The 23,832-nt window shown below is 43.1% G+C and overlaps 1 protein-coding gene across 1 annotated transcript in view; it reads right to left on the bottom strand.

Annotated features, from left to right (window-relative positions):
• Positions 1-23,832, bottom strand: part of LOC126236628 (E3 SUMO-protein ligase RanBP2) — a 265,257-nt gene that overhangs the window by 125,004 nt on the left and 116,421 nt on the right. The window contains exons 9-12 of the mRNA XM_049946076.1: positions 17,892-18,015; positions 17,504-17,716; positions 16,688-16,808; positions 4,529-4,688 (exon numbers count right to left, since the gene is read on the bottom strand). Of these exons, the coding sequence (XP_049802033.1) occupies positions 4,529-4,688; positions 16,688-16,808; positions 17,504-17,716; positions 17,892-18,015 (618 nt within the window). The remainder of the gene's footprint in view (positions 1-4,528; positions 4,689-16,687; positions 16,809-17,503; positions 17,717-17,891; positions 18,016-23,832) is intronic.

Here is a 23,832-nt window from a genome sequence, read left to right as displayed (position 1 = left end):
GTCATTGTCTAATACTGAAAAGCTGTTAACACAAATAGTATCTAAGACTGATGTGGTTTCTCATTCTGATTACATGTATTTTGTCACTGCCAGCTAGATAAAACGAAATGGTCTGTCTAATGTTGCAGCAATTGTTACACACACCAAATAAACGAGACTGTTTTGGCCAAATGGTCATTTTTATAACACGACAGAATACAATTCACAAAGTACCAATATTAAATGCTTATTAGGCCTACTACAAGCAAAAAGCTTTAGATTCGGAAATAGTTTTACGTTTCATTCATACGCTCCAGCTTCTCAAGCATGGATCGAAAAGTAGTAGTACAAAATCGTAATTTGGAATCATCATATTCTTCCATAATTTGTTCTAACAAACAATCTTGTCATCACTAATTCCCTAACTATTCCTGCAAGCGTCAAAATTTTTCTCTGGTAAACTTCACTTCACTAACCCTGCCACAATCAAAGGTTTAGTTACCTGGTGTTTCTTTTCCTGTTAGGCGTTATTACGTGATCATACAACGCGTTTTCCGCGCTACTCCCAGAATAGAATTTAGGCTGCTACCAGGGACTGTACAACTGGCCCTAACTAGTGTAGCGATCTGGCCAAAAAGTTTGTCAAAATTTCATTTTCTTGGATTCACCGAGAAGATAACAATCTTTCTTACCTGCTATTCCTGTCAGTCTTATTTCCATTCTGGTAGTCTGAATCTATGGATTTCGCTGGCAGTTATAACAACGCTGATCATTCGCAAACCCAGTCAACCACATAATCAGACAGCAATTGGCATTCACCCATTTGGCTTTATTCCGCTCAGCTTGTATAGCCTCGTCCCTTTTTTCTGCAGAGAAGTTCATTTCTAAATGCAATGGTGATTCCCCTGCAGATACATCACATACACGATGCACACATTCAAAAATCAGCTTATGATTCATTCAGATATCAACTTAGAATACGTTCAAAAACCAACAGGGATGCGTTTCAAAATCATATGAGTAATCGACAGACCAACGTGCGCTGGATACTAGGTGCTTTATGAAACAAGGCTTTTTTCCTCAAGAATATGAATTTGCTGCTACTGCTTATACAGCTAACAGCCACACTTCTGTAACCAGAAGCGGTAGAAGGTACTGCTCAAACGCATCTAATGTAAACAGCTGTGATTCACACTGATCGGAGGCAATTTGTTGTTATGAAGCATTGCATAGATATCCTAATTATTTGGCACATTTTGCTGTTGGCACACGTTTGTATGAGCATTGTGCTTTGTTATTGTACATGGTGCATTTCCTTTGCAACTTAAGTTCTACTTTCACTTTTTTGCTCTCGTTCATGTTTTATTGCTGCAGTACTATTATGCAGTGAGGGGATACAGTAATATCTTTTATTACAGTATTGTTTCTTACCAGCCAAATTTAACTGAAAACTAAAACAAAAAAATTCCCGGAATTCTAAAAAAGTCCCAGGTTTCTCCCGGTTTTCTCCCGGATGAAAAAATTCCGGGGTTTTTCCCGGATCTCCCGGGGTAAGTATAAAAAATCATCAGTGGATATTCTGTGAAACAGAGTTGCCAAAACTGCTTTTCTCTTATCACTGACATTTTTGCACTTTCTCCTGATGTCTAGACCATAATATTCTGCAAGGTTTTTCTGGATTTAGGAGTGTCTCTTGTGCACCAGTTGAATGCCATCAGAGTGTTCTTTTCCTGTCATGTCCTCACAGTGTTTTGTAAGACCTGTCCCATTCTCTTCTGCCCATGTCCTAAACAACAATTTTTTAATTTGAATTTCACCACATAGCTTAACAGCCACGACACTACTGAAGCATTTAGGCTCACCATCACCAATTTAGTGAGTGTATCACACACCACATTAAGAAAGTGACCAGCTAAAAATAGAGACTGGCCCTTTGCTTTCCATACCACCACTGAAACCTTCAAAGTTTTGGTTACATTTCTACGTCTACAGCCATACTCTGTCAACCACCATGAAGTGCATGGCAGACAGTACGTCCCATTCCATTCACGTATGGAGCACGAGAAGAATGACTGACTGCCTTTGTGCATGCAGTATTAACTCTAATTTTATCCTCACAATCCCTATATGAGCAATAATTTAGTGATTGTAATATCTTCCAAGAGTCGTCATTTAGAATCTGCTAGTTCAGTTTCTTCAGTATTTCTTTGACACTTTCCCATGGATTACACACACCTGTGACCACCCGTGCTGCCCTTTGCTGAATACATTCAACATCCCCTGTTAGTCCTACTTGGTACAGGTCCACACATATGAGCAACATTCCAGAATAGGTCACTTGAGTGATTTCTAAACAACCTTCTTTACAGACTGATTGCACTTCCCCAGATTGCACTATCACCTTCTTTACACACTACTGAACCTACGTGATCATTCCATTTCATATACCCACGAAGTGTTAAACCCAGGTATTTGTATGAGTTCGGCAATTCCAATTGTGCCACTGATATATTATAGTCATAGGAAATTATATTGTTTTTCATTTTGTGGAGTACACAATTTTACATTTCTGATCATTTAAAGCAAGGTGTCAATCTTTGCACCACTTGGAAATCTCATCAAGATCTGACAATATTTATGCAGCTTCCTTCAGACAGTACTTCATTATAGATCATTGCATCATCTGCAAAAAGCCTGATTTAACTATTTAACTATTAATACTGTCTCCAAGGTCACTAATATACATTGTGAACATCAAGAGTGCCTGGCGATGACTCTCCAGCCAAGAAAACATGCTGCCCACCAAAAAGTCTTCAATCTAGTCACAAATTTCACTTGATACCCCACATGGCCTGACTTTTCTTAATAAGCATAGGTGTGGTACCGAGTCAAACGCTTTCCAGAAATCAAGAAATACAGCATCTACCTGACTACCTTGATCCAAAGCTTTCAGTACGCCATCTGGGTAAAGTGCGAGTTGTGTTTCACATGATCAACACTTTCGGAATCCATGCTAATTGGCCTGTAGGATGTCATTCTGTTCGAGACACTCCATTATGTTTGAGCTCAGAATATGTACTATGTTTCCACAACAAATTGACGACAAGGATATTAAAAGTAGTTTTGTAGATCACTTTTACTACCCTTATTGTAGACAGGTGTGACCCGTGAATTTTTCCAATAAGTGGGCATGTTTTTTGTTTGCGGGATCTACGACAGATTATACTTCTAAGAGGGGCCAACTCAGCTGCAAATTCAGTATAGAAAATGAGAGATTCCATTGGGTCCTGGATATTTGTTCAATTGTAACAATTCCAGCTGTTTCTAGATCACAATGACACTAATACTTATTTCATACATCTTTTCAGTATTATGAAGACTAAATTGGGACAATTCTCTTAGGTTTTTCCCATTGTAAAGGAACATTTGAAAACTGAGTTAAGCATTTTAGCTTTTGCTCTGCTACCCTCAATCTCAGTTCCTGTGTCATTCACTAACAACCTTTGCATACAACCAGAATTTCTTTGGGTTTTGTGAAAGAACATTTCACAACATTCTGCTACAGCAGTCACTGAAGGCATCACACATTGTTCTCGACAGCCGAACACGTTTCATTCAGCATCTTTCTATTTACAGCCCTATGTTTTGTTTTACCCCTATTATGCAGTACTCTGTTCCTTTAGAAGTATTTTTACAGTGACTGTATACCATGGAGTGTCCCTCCCATTATGAACTGTTCTCCTGCATACATATCTATGTCAAAAAACCTGCACCACTTTTAATACAATGATCCACTAGCCAATTTACCTCAGGTCTTCAATAGAATAAGTCTGTATTTTCTTTACTAGAAAACAGTAACCATTCCCCTATAGCACACTGAGGTATGAAACACAGAAACACGTAGCAGGAAACGTATTCACACTAGCTTTCCAGCTCTTGCTCTTGCTATATGTACGTATTGAGCTAGCAAAAATTTTTTAATCTAAAGCTCAATCCCTCAACACAGAACTCAACCCAAAATTAATGATTTGATTTTCTAATGGTGCCTCACAATCCAGAAAGAAAGCAAGATTCTCCCACCTCTTGACATAAAACGCTGCATTTTCATATCTTATACGGCAGTCTGGTATGAGTTAGTTCTACTGTGTTAATAAAACTGGTGACACACTGTTCCAGCTTTGGGTGAGAAAGTTTGGGGGGTGGGGGGTGTAACAGTGAAAGAGGATGACATGTAACAATACCTAAGGCATTTGGCATGATCTCATTTTATTGTTAAGTAAGAATGTGGAATAACAAAATGGGCAACTAATCATCCCCTGGGAGAAACTATATGAATGTAAAGGGAGTAAGAAAGTTACTTGGTTTGATTACTGAAGCGGAATTTAGCAATCTTACTGGTATGAAGTCCACTGCTATGTGTAAAATGTGTGTGTATTAACAAATGGTGAGAAATTTCAAACAAGAAGAAAAAAAATAGTTCCTGTTATAGCACATTTTGTAATTACTGACAGCTAACAAAAAAAAAAAAAAGTCTGCAATGTATGCTTACCCTTTCAGCAAATGCACGAGCAAGCTGTACTATCAGTCTGACATCAAGTCCATGGTTACCCAAAATTCTTACTACTTCAATTCCATGTTGCAAAACTTGGCGCAATTCTCCTAAATTCCCTTCAACTTGTTTCTGAATGACAGTATATGCAGCTATCCACCTGGATCATAAAAAGAATGTAATGAAACAATCTGTGAATGATAAATACAAAATCATTAAATGCAAAATTACAATATACAGATTTAAATTCTAACTTAGATTATCTTAAACGTGAAAAGATAACAGGCAGAGACCAATGAAAAAATAAAATACCTGGCCTATTTCTATGCCACATCTATTCGTGAACCTACATCTCATGCTTTTGGGTGGGAGAGAGGGGGGTGGGGGGGAGAGGGGGGGAGAGAGAGAGAGAGAGAGAGAGAGAGGGAGAGGGAGAGAGAGAGAGAGAGGGAGGGAGGGAGAGGGGGAGGGAGGGAGAGGGGGAGGGAGGGAGAGGGAGAGGGAGGGAGAGGGGGGGCTGGGGAGGGGTGGCAAAGAAAGGAGGCAAAGGCTGAGAGGGGCAAAGTAGGGATGGCAGGCGAGCGCAGGGAGAAGGGAGGGGGAGCGGGTGGGAGAGTGAGTGAGGAAGAGCGAGCGCAGGGAGAAGGGAGGGGGAGCGGGTGGGAGAGTGAGTGAGGAAGAGCGAGCGCAGGGAGAAGGGAGTGAGAGGGGAAGAGTGAGTGAGTGAGAGAGAGGAAGAGTGAGTGAGAGAGAGGGAGGAAGAGTGAGTGAGAGAGAGGGCGGAAGAGTGAGTGAGAGAGAGAGGGAGGAAGAGTGAGTGAGAGAGAGAGGGAGGAAGAGTGAGTGAGAGAGAGAGGGAGGAAGAGTGAGTGAGAGAGAGAGAGAGAGAGGAAGAGTGAGTGAGAGAGAGAGGGAGGAAGAGTGAGTGAGAGAGAGAGAGAGAGAGGAAGAGTGAGTGAGAGAGAGAGAGAGAGAGGAAGAGTGAGTGAGAGAGAGAGAGAGAGAGGAAGAGTGAGTGAGAGAGAGAGAGAGAGGAAGAGTGAGTGAGAGAGAAAGGAAGAGTGAGTGAGAGAGAGAGGAAGAGTGAGTGAGAGAGAGAGAGAGGAAGAGTGAGTGAGAGAGAGAGAGAGGAAGAGTGAGTGAGAGAGAGAGAGGAAGAGTGAGTGAGAGAGAGAGAGAGGAAGAGTGAGTGAGAGAGAGAGAGAGGAAGAGTGAGTGAGAGAGAGAGGAAGAGTGAGTGAGAGAGAGAGGAAGAGTGAGTGAGAGAGAGAGGAAGAGTGAGTGAGAGAGAGGAAGAGTGAGTGAGAGAGAGGAAGAGTGAGTGAGAGGAAGAGTGAGTGAGAGGAAGAGCGAGCGCAGGGAGGGGAGGGGAGGGGGAGAGCGCGAGTGCGAGCGAGCGCAGGGAGGGGAGGGGAGGGGAGGGGAGGGGAGGGGGAGAGCGCGAGTGCGAGCGAGCGCAGGGAGGTGAGGGGAGGGGAGGGGAGGGGGAGAGCGCGAGTGCGAGCGAGCGCAGGGAGGTGAGGGGAGGGGAGGGGAGGGGGAGAGCGCGAGTGCGAGCGAGCGCAGGGAGGTGAGGGGAGGGGAGGGGAGGGGGAGAGCGCGGGGAGGGGAGGTGAGGGGAGGGGGAGAGCGCGAGTGCGAGCGAGCGCGGGGAGGGGAGGGGAGGGGAGGGGAGGGGGAGAGCGCGAGTGCGAGCGAGCGCGGGGAGGGGAGGGGAGGGGAGGGGAGGGGGAGAGCGCGAGTGCGAGCGAGCGCGGGGAGGGGAGGGGAGGGGAGGGGGAGAGCGCGAGTGCGAGCGAGCGCGGGGAGGGGAGGGGAGGGGAGGGGGAGAGCGCGAGTGCGAGCGAGCGCGGGGAGGGGAGGGGAGGGGAGGGGGAGAGCGCGAGTGCGAGCGAGCGCGGGGAGGGGAGGGGAGGGGAGGGGGAGAGCGCGAGTGCGAGCGAGCGCGGGGAGGGGAGGGGGAGAGCGAGCGAGCGAGCGCGGGGAGGGGAGGGGGAGAGCGCGCGAGCGAGCGAGCGAGCGCGGGGAGGGGAGGGGGAGAGCGCGCGAGCGAGCGAGCGAGCGCGGGGAGGGGAGGGGGAGAGCGCGCGAGCGAGCGAGCGAGCGCGGGGAGGGGAGGGGGAGAGCGCGCGAGCGAGCGAGCGCGGGGAGGGGAGGGGGAGAGCGTGCGAGCGAGCGAGCGCGGGGAGGGGAGGGGGAGAGCGTGCGAGCGAGCGAGCGCGGGGAGGGGAGGGGGAGAGCGTGCGAGCGAGCGAGCGCGGGGAGGGGAGGGGGAGAGCGAGCGAGCGAGCGAGCGAGCGCGGGGAGGGGAGGGGGAGAGCGAGCGAGCGAGCGCGGGGAGGGGAGGGGGACAGCGAGCGAGCGAGCGCGGGGAGGGGAGGGGGACAGCGAGCGAGCGAGCGCGGGGAGGGGAGGGGGACAGCGAGCGAGCGAGCGCGGGGAGGGGAAGGGGAGAGCGTGCGAGCGAGCGAGCGAGCGCGGGGAGGGGAAGGGGAGAGCGTGCGAGCGAGCGAGCGCGGGGTGGGGAAGGGGAGAGCGTGCGAGCGAGCGAGCGCGGGGTGGGGAAGGGGAGAGCGTGCGAGCGAGCGAGCGCGGGGTGGGGAAGGGGAGAGCGTGCGAGCGAGCGAGCGCGGGGTGGGGAAGGGGAGAGCGTGCGAGCGAGCGCGGGGTGGGGAAGGGGAGAGCGTGCGAGCGAGCGCGGGGAGGGGAAGGGGAGAGCGTGCGAGCGAGCGCGGGGAGGGGAAGGGGAGAGCGTGCGAGCGAGCGCGGGGAGGGGAAGGGGAGAGCGTGCGAGCGAGCGCGGGGAGGGGAAGGGGAGAGCGTGCGAGCGAGCGCGGGGAGGGGAAGGGGAGAGCGTGCGAGCGAGCGCGGGGAGGGGAAGGGGAGAGCGTGCGAGCGAGCGCGGGGAGGGGAAGGGGAGAGCGTGCGAGCGAGCGCGGGGAGGGGAAGGGGAGAGCGTGCGAGCGTGCGAGCGAGCGAGCGCGGGGAGGGGAAGGGGAGGGTGTGAGAGCGAGCGAGCGCGTGGAGGGGAGGGTGTGAGAGCGAGCGAGCGCGTGGAGGGGAGGGTGTGAGAGCGAGCGAGCGCGTGGAGGGGAGGGTGTGAGAGCGAGCGAGCGCGTGGAGGGGAGGGTGTGAGAGCGAGCGAGCGCGTGGAGGGGAGGGTGTGAGAGCGAGCGAGCGCGTGGAGGGGAGGGGGTGTGAGCGAGCGAGCGCGTGGAGGGGAGGGGGTGAGAGCGAGCGAGCAGAATACCGCAGAAGACATGAAAATGTAGCAAAAATAATACATCAACAGCTTGCCTTACAACACAAACTTATAAAACAACACGTTCCGACATACAAGTATGCACCACAAAATGTACTGGACAATGATGAATACAAATTGTACTGGAACAGAACCATTATAACAGATAAAACACCACCACATAACAAACCTGTCCTCATACTCACCAATAACAAGAAGAAATTAACACAACTAATCGAAATATTCATACCCAATACAACAAATATACAGAAGATAACCGACAAAAAACTTTAAAAATACATCCAACTGGCTGAGGAAGTCAAGGACTTGTGGCATCAGGATAAAGTTGACATTATACCAATTATACTATCAACTACAGGAGTCATACCACACAATATCCACCAGTACATCAATGCAATACAGCTACATCCAAACTTATATATACAACTACAGAAATCCGTAATTATTGATACATGTTCAATTACCCGAAAGTTCCTAAATGCAATAGAACATACCGTGCAGTTAGAAGGAAGTCACGCTTGATCAAGGTCCACGCCACTTTCCATTTTTAACCAGACATAACGTCTGAGAAAAGAAAGAAGTAATAATAATAATAATAATAATAATAATAATAATAATATCACGATACGTGCGGCCCAAGGTACCACTGCACAATGTCAGTCTCATTATCCCCTTGATTCTTGCACATATTATACAGGCTGGACAAAATAAAACTAGCCTGAAAAATATTTGTAACATGGAACTGACCTTTGTTAATGTACAGGAGAAATGCACAACACAGAAAATGGCTCAAAACTGATTGCAATGCACCAATTGGCTGCTGTCACTTGTCTGTGCATGTGCATCTCCCATGTGCTCTGTCCCAAGTACATCACTGTGTCATTACATTTGACTGAGAGGAGCAGACGTGTTTAGTGACAAGTTGAATGCTCACAATAAAACAGTGCATGTTCATTACTGAGTGTGTGAAGCACAATTTGTGAAAAATTGTGTGTGGAACTGTTTGCAGAAGTGTTTAACACTGAAAATACTTTGGCAAAACCTGCAGCAAAGTCTGAAATGCAAAACTTGGGGGTAAAATGATGCAGAAAAAGATCTGTAGTGAATAAAAACTGCAATTATTCGATTAGACTTTGAACGCCAGAAAACAGGTCAGATGCAGAAGCATGCCAAATTTAAAAGAATGCAAAACCCTCAAGATTGGAGAAGTTTTACAGAAGCTCAAAATGTAGTGCAAACTTCAATGCGAGATGCTTTTTATACTTACCAAGATGAGACTGTGTCTTGAAATTGGCAGAAAAAAACCAAAGAGATTCTAGACATATGGAAATTACTCCCCCAGAAAGACATAATCAATACCTTCACTATGTGTAACAAATGTGATGTTACTGATGACAATGCCACTAAAGGAGAATTACTAAATACCGTTTTCCAGAACTACTTCACACAAGATGGTGAAGTAAATATTCAAACAAAGAACAGCTGCCAACATGAGTAACTTAGAAGTACATATCCTCGGTGTAACAAAGCAGCGTATTTCACTTAATAAAGGTAAGGGCTCTGGTCCAGATTGTATACAAGTCAGGTTCCTCTCAGAGTATGTCTGTACAATAGCTCTATATTTAGCAATCATATACAACTGATTGCTCGCTGAAAAGATTTGACCAAAAGGCAGAACAGTTGCACACGTCACATCAATACCCCAATATCCAAGAAAGGAAATAAGAGTAATCCGCTGAATTGTGTCAATTTGCAGCAGGATTTTAGAACATGTGCTGCATACCAACATTACGAGTTACCTCGAAGAAACTGCTTTCTTGACAAACAAACACATAGATTCAGAAAATATCATTCTTGTGAAACACAACTAGCTCTTTATTCTCACCAAGTAATGAGTGCTATTGACAGGGATGCCAAATTGATTTCATATTTTTATATTTCCAGAAGTCTTTTCACACTTTACCGCCCAAGCGACTTCTAATCAAAGTGCATGCCTACAGGTTATTGTCTCAGTTAGTGATTATCTGTAAGAAAGGTCTCAGTTAGCAGTAACTGACAGAACGTCATAAATTAAAACTAAAGTAATATCTAGCATTCCTAAGGAACTGTTATAAAGCCTTCTACTGTTCCTGATCTGCATGAATGACTTAGGAGACAATCTCGGCAGCACTTTTATATTGTTAGCAAAAACGCTGTCATTTACAATCTTATAAAGTCATCAAAACAAACTGAATACCGATTTAGACAAGATATCTGTACAGTGCAAAAAGTGATAGTTGACTCCAAACGAAAAATGTGAAGTCACCCACCTGAAGACCAAAAGCAATCCGCTACCTTTTGGTTGAACATCAAATCACCAACATCAAATCACCAACATCAAATCACCAACATCAAATCACCAACATCAAATCACCAACATCAAATCACCAACATCAAATCACCAACATCAAATCACCAACATCAAATCAGCAACATCAAATCACCAACAACCAACTGACTACACTACAGTTTTATGTTCTCTGAGTATTACTGTGCGGTGTGTGTGTGTGTGTGTGTGTGTGTGTGTGTGTGTGTGTTCTGCACCAGAAAGGATTACTGGTGGACAAAGAAAAATTTCAAAGAACGGCAACTCATTTTGTACTGTCGTGGAAAAGGGGGGAGAGCACCACAGATACGATATGGGAATTGGGGCGGCAATAATCCTAACCAGTATGTCTAGAAACTGTTCATCCCTATATGGATCAACTCACAGCAGATGAACAACTATATGCATATTTTCCACAGGAGAGCGCAACAATAAGGCATCACACTGACAACCTTGTCATGGCTGCTTTAAGTGTTTGGTGAGGAGACAATTATCAGCAGGGGGAGTGCAATCTCCTGGCTACCTGAATTACCTGATCTCTCTTCCTGTGATTTTTACTTATGGGGCAAACTGGAGAGTCAGATGTACTCAAACATGCTTGAAGAACTACAACAGAATGTTGAAAATGTTATTGCTCCTATCCCTTAGGCAGAGCTACTATTCGTGTGTCACAGTGCTGCACTGACATCAAGAGTGTCCATTTTCATCATCTTTTGACATTTTTATTAACAAGGGTCCATCCCACAATGGTCTTCCTGTAACATTTTCTGGGCCAGTTTTATTTTGTCCACCCTATATGTTAGCTATTGTTTCACATGGCTTAACCGTATCTGCATGAGAATTTCCCCAATATCTTTCATCATTTTACACTGTCTAATCTTTTTTCTATGCCAAAAAATTCTAAGACAAATCTTACTTCCATTATCAAACACAACATCAGAATTGCCTCCCTGGTTCCTTTACCTTTCCTAAAGATAAACTTATCAGCCTCTAACAGATTCTCAGTCTTTTTTTTTCCGATTCTTTGTGTATTATTCTTGTTAAAACAGCTTGGATGCATGAACTGTTAAACTGATTGTACGACAGTTCTCACACTTCTCTGCCCTTGCTATTTTTGGAATTGTATGGATTACATTATTCCAAAGTCTGATGGTCTGTCTCAAGTCGCAGATTCTACACATTAAATTTAATTATCATTTGGTTGTCATTTACTGAATTATTGCAGAAATTTATTGAAATGTTGCCTATGTGTTGTGCCTTATTTGGTTTCATGTCATGCAAAGCCCTGACTAATACTGGATCTACTATTTCGTCAATACTGAATCCTGTTCTTCTTCTGTCACAGACAGACAGTTCCTCTCTCTTGTACAAGCCTTGAAAGTACATTTTCCACCTATCTGTTCTTTCCTCCGTGTTTAAAAGTGGAATTCCTCTTGCATCCTTGCACCACTGCTATTAATTTCACTGAAGGTTGCTTTGACTTTCCTATATGCTGGATCAGTCCTTCCAATGACTGTTTCTGTTTCAAAATCTTTTCATTTTCCCTGCATCCATTTCATCTTGCCTTCCCTGGATTTTTTTTTTATTATTATTTATTTCATTTCCAATTAGCCTACATTACTGTATTCCCGTCTTTCCAGAAACAGTTTTATACTTCCTTCTTTTGTCTTGATCAAATGCTCTTCACTGTTGCCTTGCTGGTGTTCCTACTTTTGTCCATACAATTTTTGCAACTATCCTTTTCAGAGCTGTCCATTTCTCTTCAACGGGAGTGCCTACTGTGGATTTCATTATCGTAATGTCTACAACCTTACAGAACTTCGAAAACCATCTTGTGATTCTGGAGTACTTCAGCAGTCCACTTCAGGAATTGCTACCTTATGACAACGTAATCCAGCTGGAGCCTTCCCCTGTCTATAGGCTTTTTCAAAGCCTATCTTCTCCTCCAGCAACAAATTTTCCCTGACGGTTAACTTTCTAGAATTTTACATCTAAGTATATCTAAATAATTATTTCACTAATTTATACCATTTTTACTGTCTGCTATAAAATTAACAGTTAAAATTTGTAAAAATTTGATTTTATTTAAAGATTTTGAGAGTTAATTCTGAAAAAGATTATATTGGGATATTCACATCCAAAGCTCTTGTGAACAGGCAATTTCCTCTTAGAAAAGAAAGCTAACTATCTGTAGGGAGCATGTTACAAAACATGCTCCCCCTGCATTACTCCTTTCCATTGCGGCACTTGCTTTACCAGCACATTGCAGCCCCACTTAAAATCAAACAAGTTCTGATGTGTGCACTATACCTACTGTTCATACATCACTTCATTGCTCTACTGCTTACTTCTGAATTGCCAGAAATTTGATGACTTCAGGCCTTAATGCTTTGTGTCTAATCACTCTACTCATACAGTAATAAAAACTGTGTCAGTGCAACGGTAGCCCTTACACAGTTACTGCTGAATCATACTGTCAATTCATTTATCTGTTTCAAAGTGAGTAATGAAGCAATTTCTGGATTACTGCAGGAACTATCTACAACTGGGAGAAGACATTCTCATTATATATTTCGCATTTGTTAAGTATATGTCTCAGTTTTATAATCAGCAATGTTGGGAGCAAAGCACAACATATATGTGTGTATTGGGTAGACTATGTGTGTAACTTTTAACCTCCACCGCATTAAGCTACTAATTGACAAAAGGAAGTATTGATAACTTATATAATTAATATTAGTCTTACAAAATTGTGATGATAGTAATAATCTTTTGAAAATAATAATAATTGTTACATTCCATTCTGAATTTTCCATTGTCTGTCTTTTGAAAATAATTTAGTTATGTGACTAAAACATTTTACTGCCCAGAAAATTTCATTTTACCCCTCAGGGGTAATTACTTCCAGGTTGGGAACCAATGAACTACATGGTGCAGATTTTCTTCCAAGCAAAGGTTTTAATCTACCCCAAGCCAGTTTTGTTGCTTACGAGAACGGGTTTTGCCTACTTGTGTCAACACGCAGAAATAATTTTTTACAACTTCTCATACTTGTTACTATTCCAGGTTCAGCTAGGATTGAAAACAAGATAAACGTGAAACTGCTGTTTTAATTGTTCAAGAAATTTGTTTTATTGTTCCCCTGAAAAACTCATGACCTACAGTCTGCATTATTTTATTTTTTACTCTACAGTAAGCTTTGGAAAACGTTAACAGAAGTATATAGAATGACACAGTTTTATAAAAAGGAATATGAAGATGATATAATAAATCAAGATAATTTTGAAACAAATCACAAGGTCATTAATTATCTTTGCCATCCAATACAGTTTGACCATAAAAGCATTTCTGCACCATCCTGACATGATTAATCAAGCTTCTTTCACAATTAACGCAGTCTAGCTGAAGCTGTGACCAATGCACTCACTCATAATCAGTGGTGGTGTACATGTACTAATTATGATTTAGGTCTGGTGACCTACATACGCTCCTTCACATTCATTTAGACATTTCAGCTATGATACCATGATGCATTAACTTGGTAGAGGAATAGATTGTTTGCATGGTGATGCAAGTAGCTGAGCAGTTTGGTCCTGAACAGTTCATTAGTGATAACAGCAGACATACCAACGTTCCCATTTCATATTATGTAAGCATCCTTGTCCAGTATTACACTATCATATTTCTTTGACAAAAAAAATATGATCAAATACTTGTGAAATTTCTTCGACTTTGGCGTGGCAATAAAGAGGTATTATACTGTAGTCATATTTTTTGTCAAATTTCAAGATGCACAACAACTACTTGTTATGTGCTGCATTTGCATATACCACAATTGCATTGTGTTCTCATCTGGAAGAAATGCAGTAGCAAAAAAGGAAACATACTTTAGTGATGCCATGGGTATTACATTGTGATGATAAAAGCATTCAACAAAATTTGTTATGAGAGCTGCACGTGGAGGACGTCAAGTCTTGTATAAATTTCTTATGAATGGATGAGAGTGTCTTTCAGTATTTGCTCAGTAAAATGGCTTCTCATTTTACAAGACGGAAGACTCACTTGAGAAATGCTATATGGGCAGAAGACAGGTTCACTGAGACATGATTTCTTGATAAAGGAGAGAGCTACTCTAGAAACACTAACACCACATTGCAAATTAACCAAAATAATTCCAGAAACATATGAAGCAATTTATAAAGCACTCAAGGGGGAATCTCTGACGCTAAATAAATGTTACACTATATGGGCAATAAGACTGTTTTTATTTTTGAATAACTTAATATAATTAGTATTCCAACAACTACAAAATTAATAACAGGTACGAAACAGATGAAGCACTTTTTAACTTGTGGCATCCAGGGTTCAAAAATAGAGAAAGTAAAATGGAGAGCTAAGAATTTTTAATGACTATCTCGTCTATTCCAGCTTGCTGGAAAGCTGCCTGGATGTTTCCAGATGTAGGGGTGGATGACTGTAGCTGTGGTGGTGGTTGTGGATGTGAAGTTGCCTGCAGCATATTCCACATTACCATAAGCACCCATTAACAGCATGGACTGTGTCCCTTGCTCAACCCCTCCACTCAAGTCAAAGCAAGGTTATTAAAGAGTCCAAACCACCACTGGTCCCAACTCCTAAGCCTTGTTTACACACTCACTCACTCACTCACTCACTCACTCTACAGTGATGTCAAACAGCACTGCAGTGAACAGAAGACGAATGGCATGATCAAATATACTGTGAGACTCTAGATTTGATCATATTTCTTTGATGAAAGGTAAGATTTGAGAAAGTTCCCTATTACATTGTCAAATTTTTTTGACATAAATATTTGACACAAACTTTGACAAAGAAATACAATAGTGTAATACCGGCCTAACATGAGAATACCTACACCACCTGCATAAACAGTGGACTGTTGGTAAGCAACCTTTCCCCATTTTTTGGCTGTGTTATTGTTCCTCTACTAATATTCTCTGTGAATGTGTTGAGCAAAAGCACACATGTGGTGCTTTGGCTTCTCTACCGCACAGAAAGAACGTGCTACCGGAAGGTATGGCAGCTCACCAGTATTTGTCCAGCACTAAATTGCTGGTGACTTATTCGGTATACATGGGCTCATCTATCTGCTGTTACAACCCACACCAGTCAATGGCAATCACTATCAACAACTAATATTAACATCACAAGGAGGCAGCATGGAAAGTGCAGGGGGGAGGAACAAGTAACATGTTATAACAGAATAAATATTTCACTCTGGAGAAGCGAATTGTGCACTGTTTAGGAACTTCCAGGCACTGTAAAACTGTGTTCCTGATCAGGGTTCAAACCTGAGACACTGAATTTCACGGGCAATGCTCTTACTGACTAAGCTAAACAGGCAAGACTCCTTATCCACCCTCAAAGCTTGAATTCTGTCGTTATCTCTGTCCAACTCTTATAAACTTCAAGCAATTTGTCCAGTAATTAGGCAGGAGAGCTTCTGCACCCTTTGTAAATCAAATGAAAGGTACTGGCAGAATTGAAGTTATTACCAACAATCAATTTGTGTAACAAACTGATAATGAGAACACAAGGGAAAGCCCTTTTAATGATTAGTATTTAATACTTTTTATGGTTTTTCATACTTAGATAAAATAATACAGCACATTTAAGTGATTTACGAAGAAGCCTGATCATGGTCAAAGTTACATGATGTGGAGCAATAGTAAGAAATTAAAAAGTAACTATCAGAGATCACCTAGCCATCAGAACAGTTACACTTTCTATGGTATAACGACTAGAGTTCGCAATAAGATATTACAGATTTTTCCTGTGAAGTATTCGCAGAATGTTGTGGAAATATTTTGAAGACACCGCAGCTGTAGCAAATATATTTTAGCTGCATTCTTAACCAAAATAATTAAGGATGCAAATGCTGCCATGATTTACATCCACATCATGTAACCCACTAACGAGAAATTTTCAAATATGGACTATCCACTTTACGCAGATATTGAAGGATGATGACCAGAAAGAAGGCTAGACTGAGGTAGGGACTGATCCGGGGTGATACTATATACAGAAAATTTATCTCAATATGATTTCCCCATAGTACAAATGTTCACCAATAACTGTCATGTGCTTGGAAACAATTTTAAGAGATATAGCAACAATACATGAACTATAGTAAGTATCTGCAGAATAGGGACGTTGAAATATGGTGCACTGAACTATGCTATTCACTGTGGCAACAGAACTGTTTCCTCACTAACGCACCAGCCCTTTTTAATTAATATGCTCAGTAAGTGTACGTCAGACTTTACTATCGTCTTCAGGATAGTTCCAGTATTTGTACACTATACAAAACTCATGGTGTGTGTATACAAAATAAAATCCTCAAAACACACATGGAGAGAGAGAGAGAGAGAGAGAGAGAGAGAGAGAGAGAGAGAGAGAGAGAGAGAGGTAGTATCTTCACAGGGAAGTCAAGAAAGGGTATCTGCTTTTGCAACTCTATTATTGGATATTTCAAAATAGAAGTTTTGCTAACCATTTGTCTTGGGCAACTGTGCATAACTGGTCTGTAATACACGCAGGAAGTGTTGCAGGACGATCACTGTTTGAATAGCCAACTGCCAACAGTTCCTCTTGAGCTGCTGCCACACACAGTACTGAAATTGTAAAAGATTTTTTGATTACAAAAAATTAATTTCCTATGACAAAACACCTTTATCAAAATTTTAAATTTAATTACGAGTTGGCTGCCTTTTGAGCCAATTTGTATTTTAAACTCTTAGTGTATAACAGCAGAAAATCTAGATAAAATCTTGTCATTATTACGAGAAAGCAACCTGCAGTTAAACTATAGTTTAAAAAATCTTTCAATTCATCCAAATGATAGACTGAATAAGAGCCACAACAAAAACTGACATGACAAGTTACATAAGAAGGAATGATGGCCACAAGAGCTAATACGTCAACAAAAATAATCATTTTACAATATCTGAAAATATGATCTAAATGGTTAGATAAAACAATCTTCTCACCAAAAGAACACACACATATGAAGGTTAAGGAAATCTGCAAGCTTTCGGCTTCTTCTGGCAGAAAGGTTGAAGGGGAAGGAAGGGGCATAAAGAGAAATGACTAGCGAGGTTTAGCAAATGAGGAGAGTTAAGAAAAATTGCCCAGAACTCTAGTGTTAGGGGAAACTTACCAAAGGAGATGAGAAAGAAAGATTACAGGCTAGTTTTATTGGAAGAATGGAAGAGAAATTAAAGTCAACAAAAAAAGAAAAGGCTTAGAAAATCTTTGATAAATTCTTAAATATTAATCCTCAGTTTCAACATGATAACAAAGAACTCACCTGTAGCATACAAGAAAGCATCAATATCAAGCCTGCACAGTGTTTCGATGCCTGCAGAATTTAAATTTTTTGTAGTTAACTGCAGACCATCAAATACAAGACAGTAAAAATCCTTGCACAATTTTGACGAAGTGCTACTTTTACTTGCACTCATCTTCTGTAGACCCAACCATACCAAGTGATGTAGAGAGTTTGGATATAGCTGCTGTGATACTGCAATATGATAGAAAAAAATATATATCTTTAGCAGTGGCAACAGATTGCTGCTATAAATGTTGTGTAACTAATAACGTAACAACACACTGGCAAGAAAGACGGCATAGCAATCATATTCCATAGTATCCCCTACTTTACCTGGAAGAAATGAAAGAGGCACATTTATACTTACATTCATCATGAGGGCTTAGCTCACTCGCTGTTGGAATTTCCAAAGGTGGATCTGCAAATGCACTGAAGTTCACGAAGTGGGAAGTTCCTATTTGCTGATGGTGGTCTCTAGTATTGAAGATCCTCTGTAATTTAAGAAATAAAAATAAGTATCACTACAAATGGTAGATTCATACAGTAAGTGAAACTTACCATTCCTTTAAACAACTGGCCTAAAACAAAAGAGCTCAAGGAGGCAGTATTATTTGTTTGGCTCACTGCTAAACAAAACATGGATGTGTCAGACATTCTACAACATAGTACCATCTCTAACCTATAACTTTAGGTTGGCACCTGGATAGGATGTGGGCAAATGCCCAGTGGGTAGGACATTTATAAATAGGTATTTGCCCGGGAATATGTCTAAAGCAATTTTAAATGCATAAAATCTGGAAACGTATAAAAAAGAACTTTTTAATTTTTTATTGCTACAATATGTAATTTACCAATTAACATAAGGGTTGGAATGGTACTCCTGATATTAGAAGTTAGTATATGTTCACATTTAAACATATGTTGCCTTAATTACTAAGAACAAAATGAACGAAGATAGAAGCAAGGGGCCCCCCTCCCCCCCACTCTAGCATTCCAATTTGCTGCACCAAGGAAGTACGCATGTTACTGGCACCTGCTTGTCATTTACAAGCTCGCACCCCCCCCCCCCCCTCTCTCTCTCTCTCTCTCTCTCTCTCTCTCTCTCTCTCTCTCTCTCTCTCTCTGTGTGTGTGTGTGTGTGTGTGTGTGTGTGTGTGTGTGTCCTACACTCGTACTCTCTGCTGGAAATATCACTTTGCCACGAAGAAAAATGATCCTAATCCTACTCCTAATGATCCAACTCCCCAAGACACTATCCAAATTGAACCCTGCCTGGAACAGTTCCGTCCTCCGTCACAGCGGGACCCACCACCTCTTCCTCAAAATCACCCTCTCCAAACCTTCCAGGAATTTCTGACTTCCAGCCTTGCTTCTCAATCCTCCTTAAAAAACCTTAATCCTACTCCCAACATTACCACTGCTGAAGCCCAACCTATCCGTGATCTGAAGGCTGACCGATCCATTGTCATTCTTCCGGCGGACAAGGGTTCCACGACCGTGGTACTTGATCGTCAGGAGTATGTGGCTGAGGGACTGCGTCAGCTTTCAGACAACACCACATACAAAGTTTGCCAAGGTAATCCCATTCTTGATGTCCAGGCGGAGCTTCAAGGAATCCTCAGAACCTTAGGCCCCCTACAAAACCTTTCACCTGACTCCATCAACCTCCTCATCCCACCGACACCCCGCACCCCTACCTTCTACTTTCTTCCTAAAATTCACAAACCCAATCATCCCGGCCACCCCATTGTAGCTGGTTACCAAGCCCCCACAGAACGTATCTCTGCCTACGTAGATCAACACCTTCAACCCATTACATGCAGTCTCCCATCCTTCATCAAAGACACCAACCACTTTCTCGAACGCCTGAAATCCTTACCCTTCATCAAAGACACCAACCACTTTCTCGAACGCCTGGAATCCTTACCCAATCTGTTACCCCCGGAAACCTTCCTTGTAACCATTGATGCCACTTCCTTGTACACAAATATTCCGCACGTCCAGGGCCTCGCTGCGATGGAGCACTTCCTTTCACGCCTATCACCTGCCACCCTACCTAAAACCTCTTTCCACATTACTTTAGCCAGCTTCATCCTGACCCACAACTTCTTCACTTTTGAAGGCCAGACATACCAAAAATTACAGGGAACAGCCATGGGTACCAGGATGGCCCCCTACGCCAACCTATTCATGGGTCGCTTAGAGGAAGCCTTCTTGGTTACCCAGGCCTGCCAACCCAAAGTTTGGTACAGTTTTATTGATGACATCTTCATGATCTGGACTCACAGTGAAGAAGAACTCCAAAATTTCCTCTCCAACCTCAACTCCTTCAGTTCCATCAGATTCACCTAGTCCTACTCCAAATCCCATGCCACTTTCCTTGATGTTGACCTCCACCTGTCCAATGGCCAGCTTCACACGTCCGTCCACGTCAAACCCACCAACAAGCAACAGTACCTCCATTATGACAGCTGCCACCCATTCCACATCAAACGGTCCCTTCCCTACAACCTAGGTCTTCGTGGCAAACGAATCTGCTCCAGTCCGGAATCCCTGAACCATTACACCAACAACCTGAAAACAACTTTCGCATCCCGCAACTACCCTCCCGACCTGGTACAGAAGCAAATAACCCAGAACCTCCCACAGAAGAACCACAAAAGTGCCCCACTTGTGACAGGATACTTTCCGGGACTGGACCAGACTGAATGTGGCTCTCTAGCAGGGATACGACTTCCTCAATTCCTGCCCTGAAATGAGATCCATCCTTCATGAAATCCTCCCCACTCCACCAAGAGTGTCTTCCCGCCATCCACCTAACCTTCGTAACCTCTTAGTTCATCCCTATGAAATCCCCAAACCACCTTCCCTACCCTCTGGCTCCTACCCTTGTCACCGCCCCCGGTGTAAAACCTGTCCAATGCACCCTACCACCACTGCCTACTCCAGTCCTGTAACCCGGAAGGTGTACACGATCAAAGGCAGAGCCACGTGTGAAAGCACCCCCGTGTTTACCAATTGACCTGCCGACACTGTGAAGCTTTCTATGTGGGAATGACCAGCAACAAACTGTCCATTTGCATGAATGGACACAGGCAGACAGTGTTTGTTGGTAATGAGGATCACCCTGTGGCTAAACATGCCTTGGTGCACGGCCAGCACATCTTGGCACAGTGTTACACCGTCGGGGTTATCTGGACACTTCCCACTAACACCAACCTGTCAGAACTCCGGAGATGGGAACTTGCCTTTCAGTATATCCTCTCTTCCAGTTATCCGCCAGGCCTCAACCTCCGCTAATTTCAAGTTGCCACCGCTCATACCTCACCTGTCTTTCAACAACATCTTTGCCTCTGTACTTCTGCCTCGACTGACATCTCTGCCCAAACTCTTTGCCTTTACAAATGTCTGCTTGTGTCTGTGTATGTGTGGTTGGGTATGGGTGTATGTGCGAGTGTATACCTGTCCTTTTTTCCCCCTAAGGTAAGTCTTTCCGCTCCCGGGATTGGAATGACTCCTTACCCTCTCCCTTAAAACCCACATCCTTTCGTCTTTCCCTCTCCTTCCCTCTTTCCTGATGAAGCAACCTTTGGTTGCGAACGCTTGAATTTTGTGTGTATGTTTGTGTTTGTTTGTGTGTCTATCGACCTGCCAGCACTTTCGTATGGAAAGTCACATCATCTTTGTTTTTAGATATATTTTTCCCGCGTGGAATGTTTCCCTATGACTTACCTTAGTAGAAAGATTAAGGAAAGGCAAACCTACGTTTCTAGCATTTGTAGACTTACAGATTGCTTTTGACAATGTTGACTGGAATACTCTCTTTCAAACTCTGAAGGTGGCAGGGGTAAAATACAAGGAGCGAAAGGCTATTTACAATTTGTACAGAAAGTAGATGGCAGTTATAAGAGTCGAGGAACATGAAAGGGAAGCATTGGTTGAGAAGGGAGTGAGACAGGCTTGTAGCCTCTCCCTGTTGCTATTCGATCTGTATACTGAGCAATCAGTAAAGGAAACGAAAGAAAAGTTCGGAGTAGGTATTAAAATCCATGGAGGAGAAATAAAAACTTTGAGGTTCGCCGATGACATTGTAATTCTATCTGAGACAGCAAAGGACTTGGAAGAGCAGTTGAACGGAATGGACAGTGTCTTGAAAGGAGGGTATAAGGTGAACGTCAACAAAAGCAAAACGTGGATAATGGAATTTAGTCGAATTAAGTCGGGTGATGCTGAGGGAATTAGATTAGGAAATGAGACACAAAGTAGTAAAGGAGTTTTGCTATTTGGCGAGGCTCGAACAGGATAGAGTAGCACGGAGAGCTGCATCAAACCAGTCTCAGGACTGAAGACCACAACAACTACTATATATACAGGGTGTTACAAAAAGGTATGGCCAAACTTTCAGGTAACATTCCTCACACACAAAGAAAGAAATTATGCTATATGGACATGTGTCCGGAAATGCTTACTTTCCATGTTAGAGCTCATTTTATTACTTCTCTTCAAATCACATTAATCATGGAATGGAAACACACAGCAACAGAACGCACCAGCATGACTTCAAACACTTTGTTACAGGAAATGTTCAAAATGTCCTCTGATTAGCGAGGATACATGCATCCACCCTCCGTCGCATGGAATCCCTGATGTGCTGATGCAGCCCTGGAGAATGGCGTATTGTATCACAGCCGTCCACAATACAAGCATGAAGAGTCTCTCTACATTTGGTACCGGGGTTGCGTAGACAAGAACTTTCAAATGCCCCCATAAATGAAAGTCAAGAGGGTTGAGGTCAGGAGAGTGTGGAGGCCATGGAATTGGTCCGCCTCTACCAATCCATCGGTCACCGAATCTGTTGTTGAGAAGCGTACAAACGCTTCGACTGAAATGTGCAGGAGCTCCATCGTGCATGAACCACATGTTGTGTCTTACTTGTAAAGGCACATGTTCTAGCAGCACAGGTAGAGTATCCCGTATGAAATCATGATAACGTGCTCCATTGAGCGTAGGTGGAAGAACATGGGGCCCAATCAAGACATCACCAACAATGCCTGGCCAAACGTTCACAAAAAATCTGTGTTGATGACGTGATTGCACAATTGCGTGCAGATTCTCGTCAGCCCACACATGTTGATTGTGAAAATTTACAATTTGATCACGTTGGAATGAAGCCTCATCTGTAAAGAGAACATTTGCACTGAAATGAGGATTGACACATTGTTGGATGAACCATTCGCAGAAGTGTACCCGTGGAGGCCAATCAGCTGCTGATAGTGCCTGCACACACTGTACATGGTACGGAAACAACTGGTTCTCCCATAGCACTCTCCATACAGTGACGTCGTCAACGTTACCTTGTACAGCAGCAACTTCTCTGACGCTGACATTAGGGTTATCGTGAACTGCACGAAGAATTGCCTCGTCCATTGCAGGTGTCCTCGTCATTCTAGGTCTTCCCCAGTCGCGAGTCATAGGCTAGAATGTTCTGTGCTCCCTAAGACGCCGATCAATTGCTTCAAACGTCTTCCTGTCCGGACACCTTCGTTCCGGAAATCTGTCTCGATACAAACATACCGCGCCACGGCTATTGCCCGTGCTAATCCATACATCAAATGGGCATCTGCCAACGCCGCATTTGTAAACATTGCACTGACTGCAAAACCACGTTCGTGATGAACACTACCATATTTACTGGAATCTAAGCCACACTTTTTTTCCGGTTTTTGTAATCCAAAAAACCTCCTGCGGCTTAGAATCGAGTGCAAAGCAAGTGGGAGTTCTGAAAAATGTTGGTAGGTGCCGCTACAACGAACTTCTGCTGTCGAATATATGTAGCGCTACACAGGTATGGTTTGTAGGCACAAAGATAAATACTGGCACCAAAATCTCTGCGTCAGTAAATAAATTAAAAAAAAAAAGTTGAAGACGAGCTTTCTTTCTCCGCCCCGAGTTTCAACCACTGCATTTTCATACATTATCCAACGAAGTAAATACGAACTCCGTATTGTTCATCTTCGGATGTAGCAGAATTTAAATGTACTACAAAAATCCGAATGGCAAGACTGTTTGGGATGTTTGTCAATATGGCCAACTCTACGTTCTGAAATTTTTCCTATCTGTGACAAGAGATGGTTGCTAATAGGAACTTTTAAGAATTGTGAATCACATGCAGTATTCTCTTCACCATAAGAATAATACGAATATAAACATTTCGCCATGTTTTCTTTTGTGTTTGCTGCTATCTCATTTAAATCTTGCCTGCCTAATAAACTACGAAACTAGAGTGAGACAACAGCAAACGCGGAAGA

This window comes from Schistocerca nitens, chromosome 2 (genome assembly GCF_023898315.1).
Source record: "Schistocerca nitens isolate TAMUIC-IGC-003100 chromosome 2, iqSchNite1.1, whole genome shotgun sequence".
In the NCBI taxonomy this organism is placed as follows: Eukaryota; Metazoa; Arthropoda; class Insecta; order Orthoptera; family Acrididae; genus Schistocerca; species Schistocerca nitens.
Note: the sequence above shows the minus strand (reverse complement) of the source record. Positions and strands in the feature narration are given on the sequence as shown.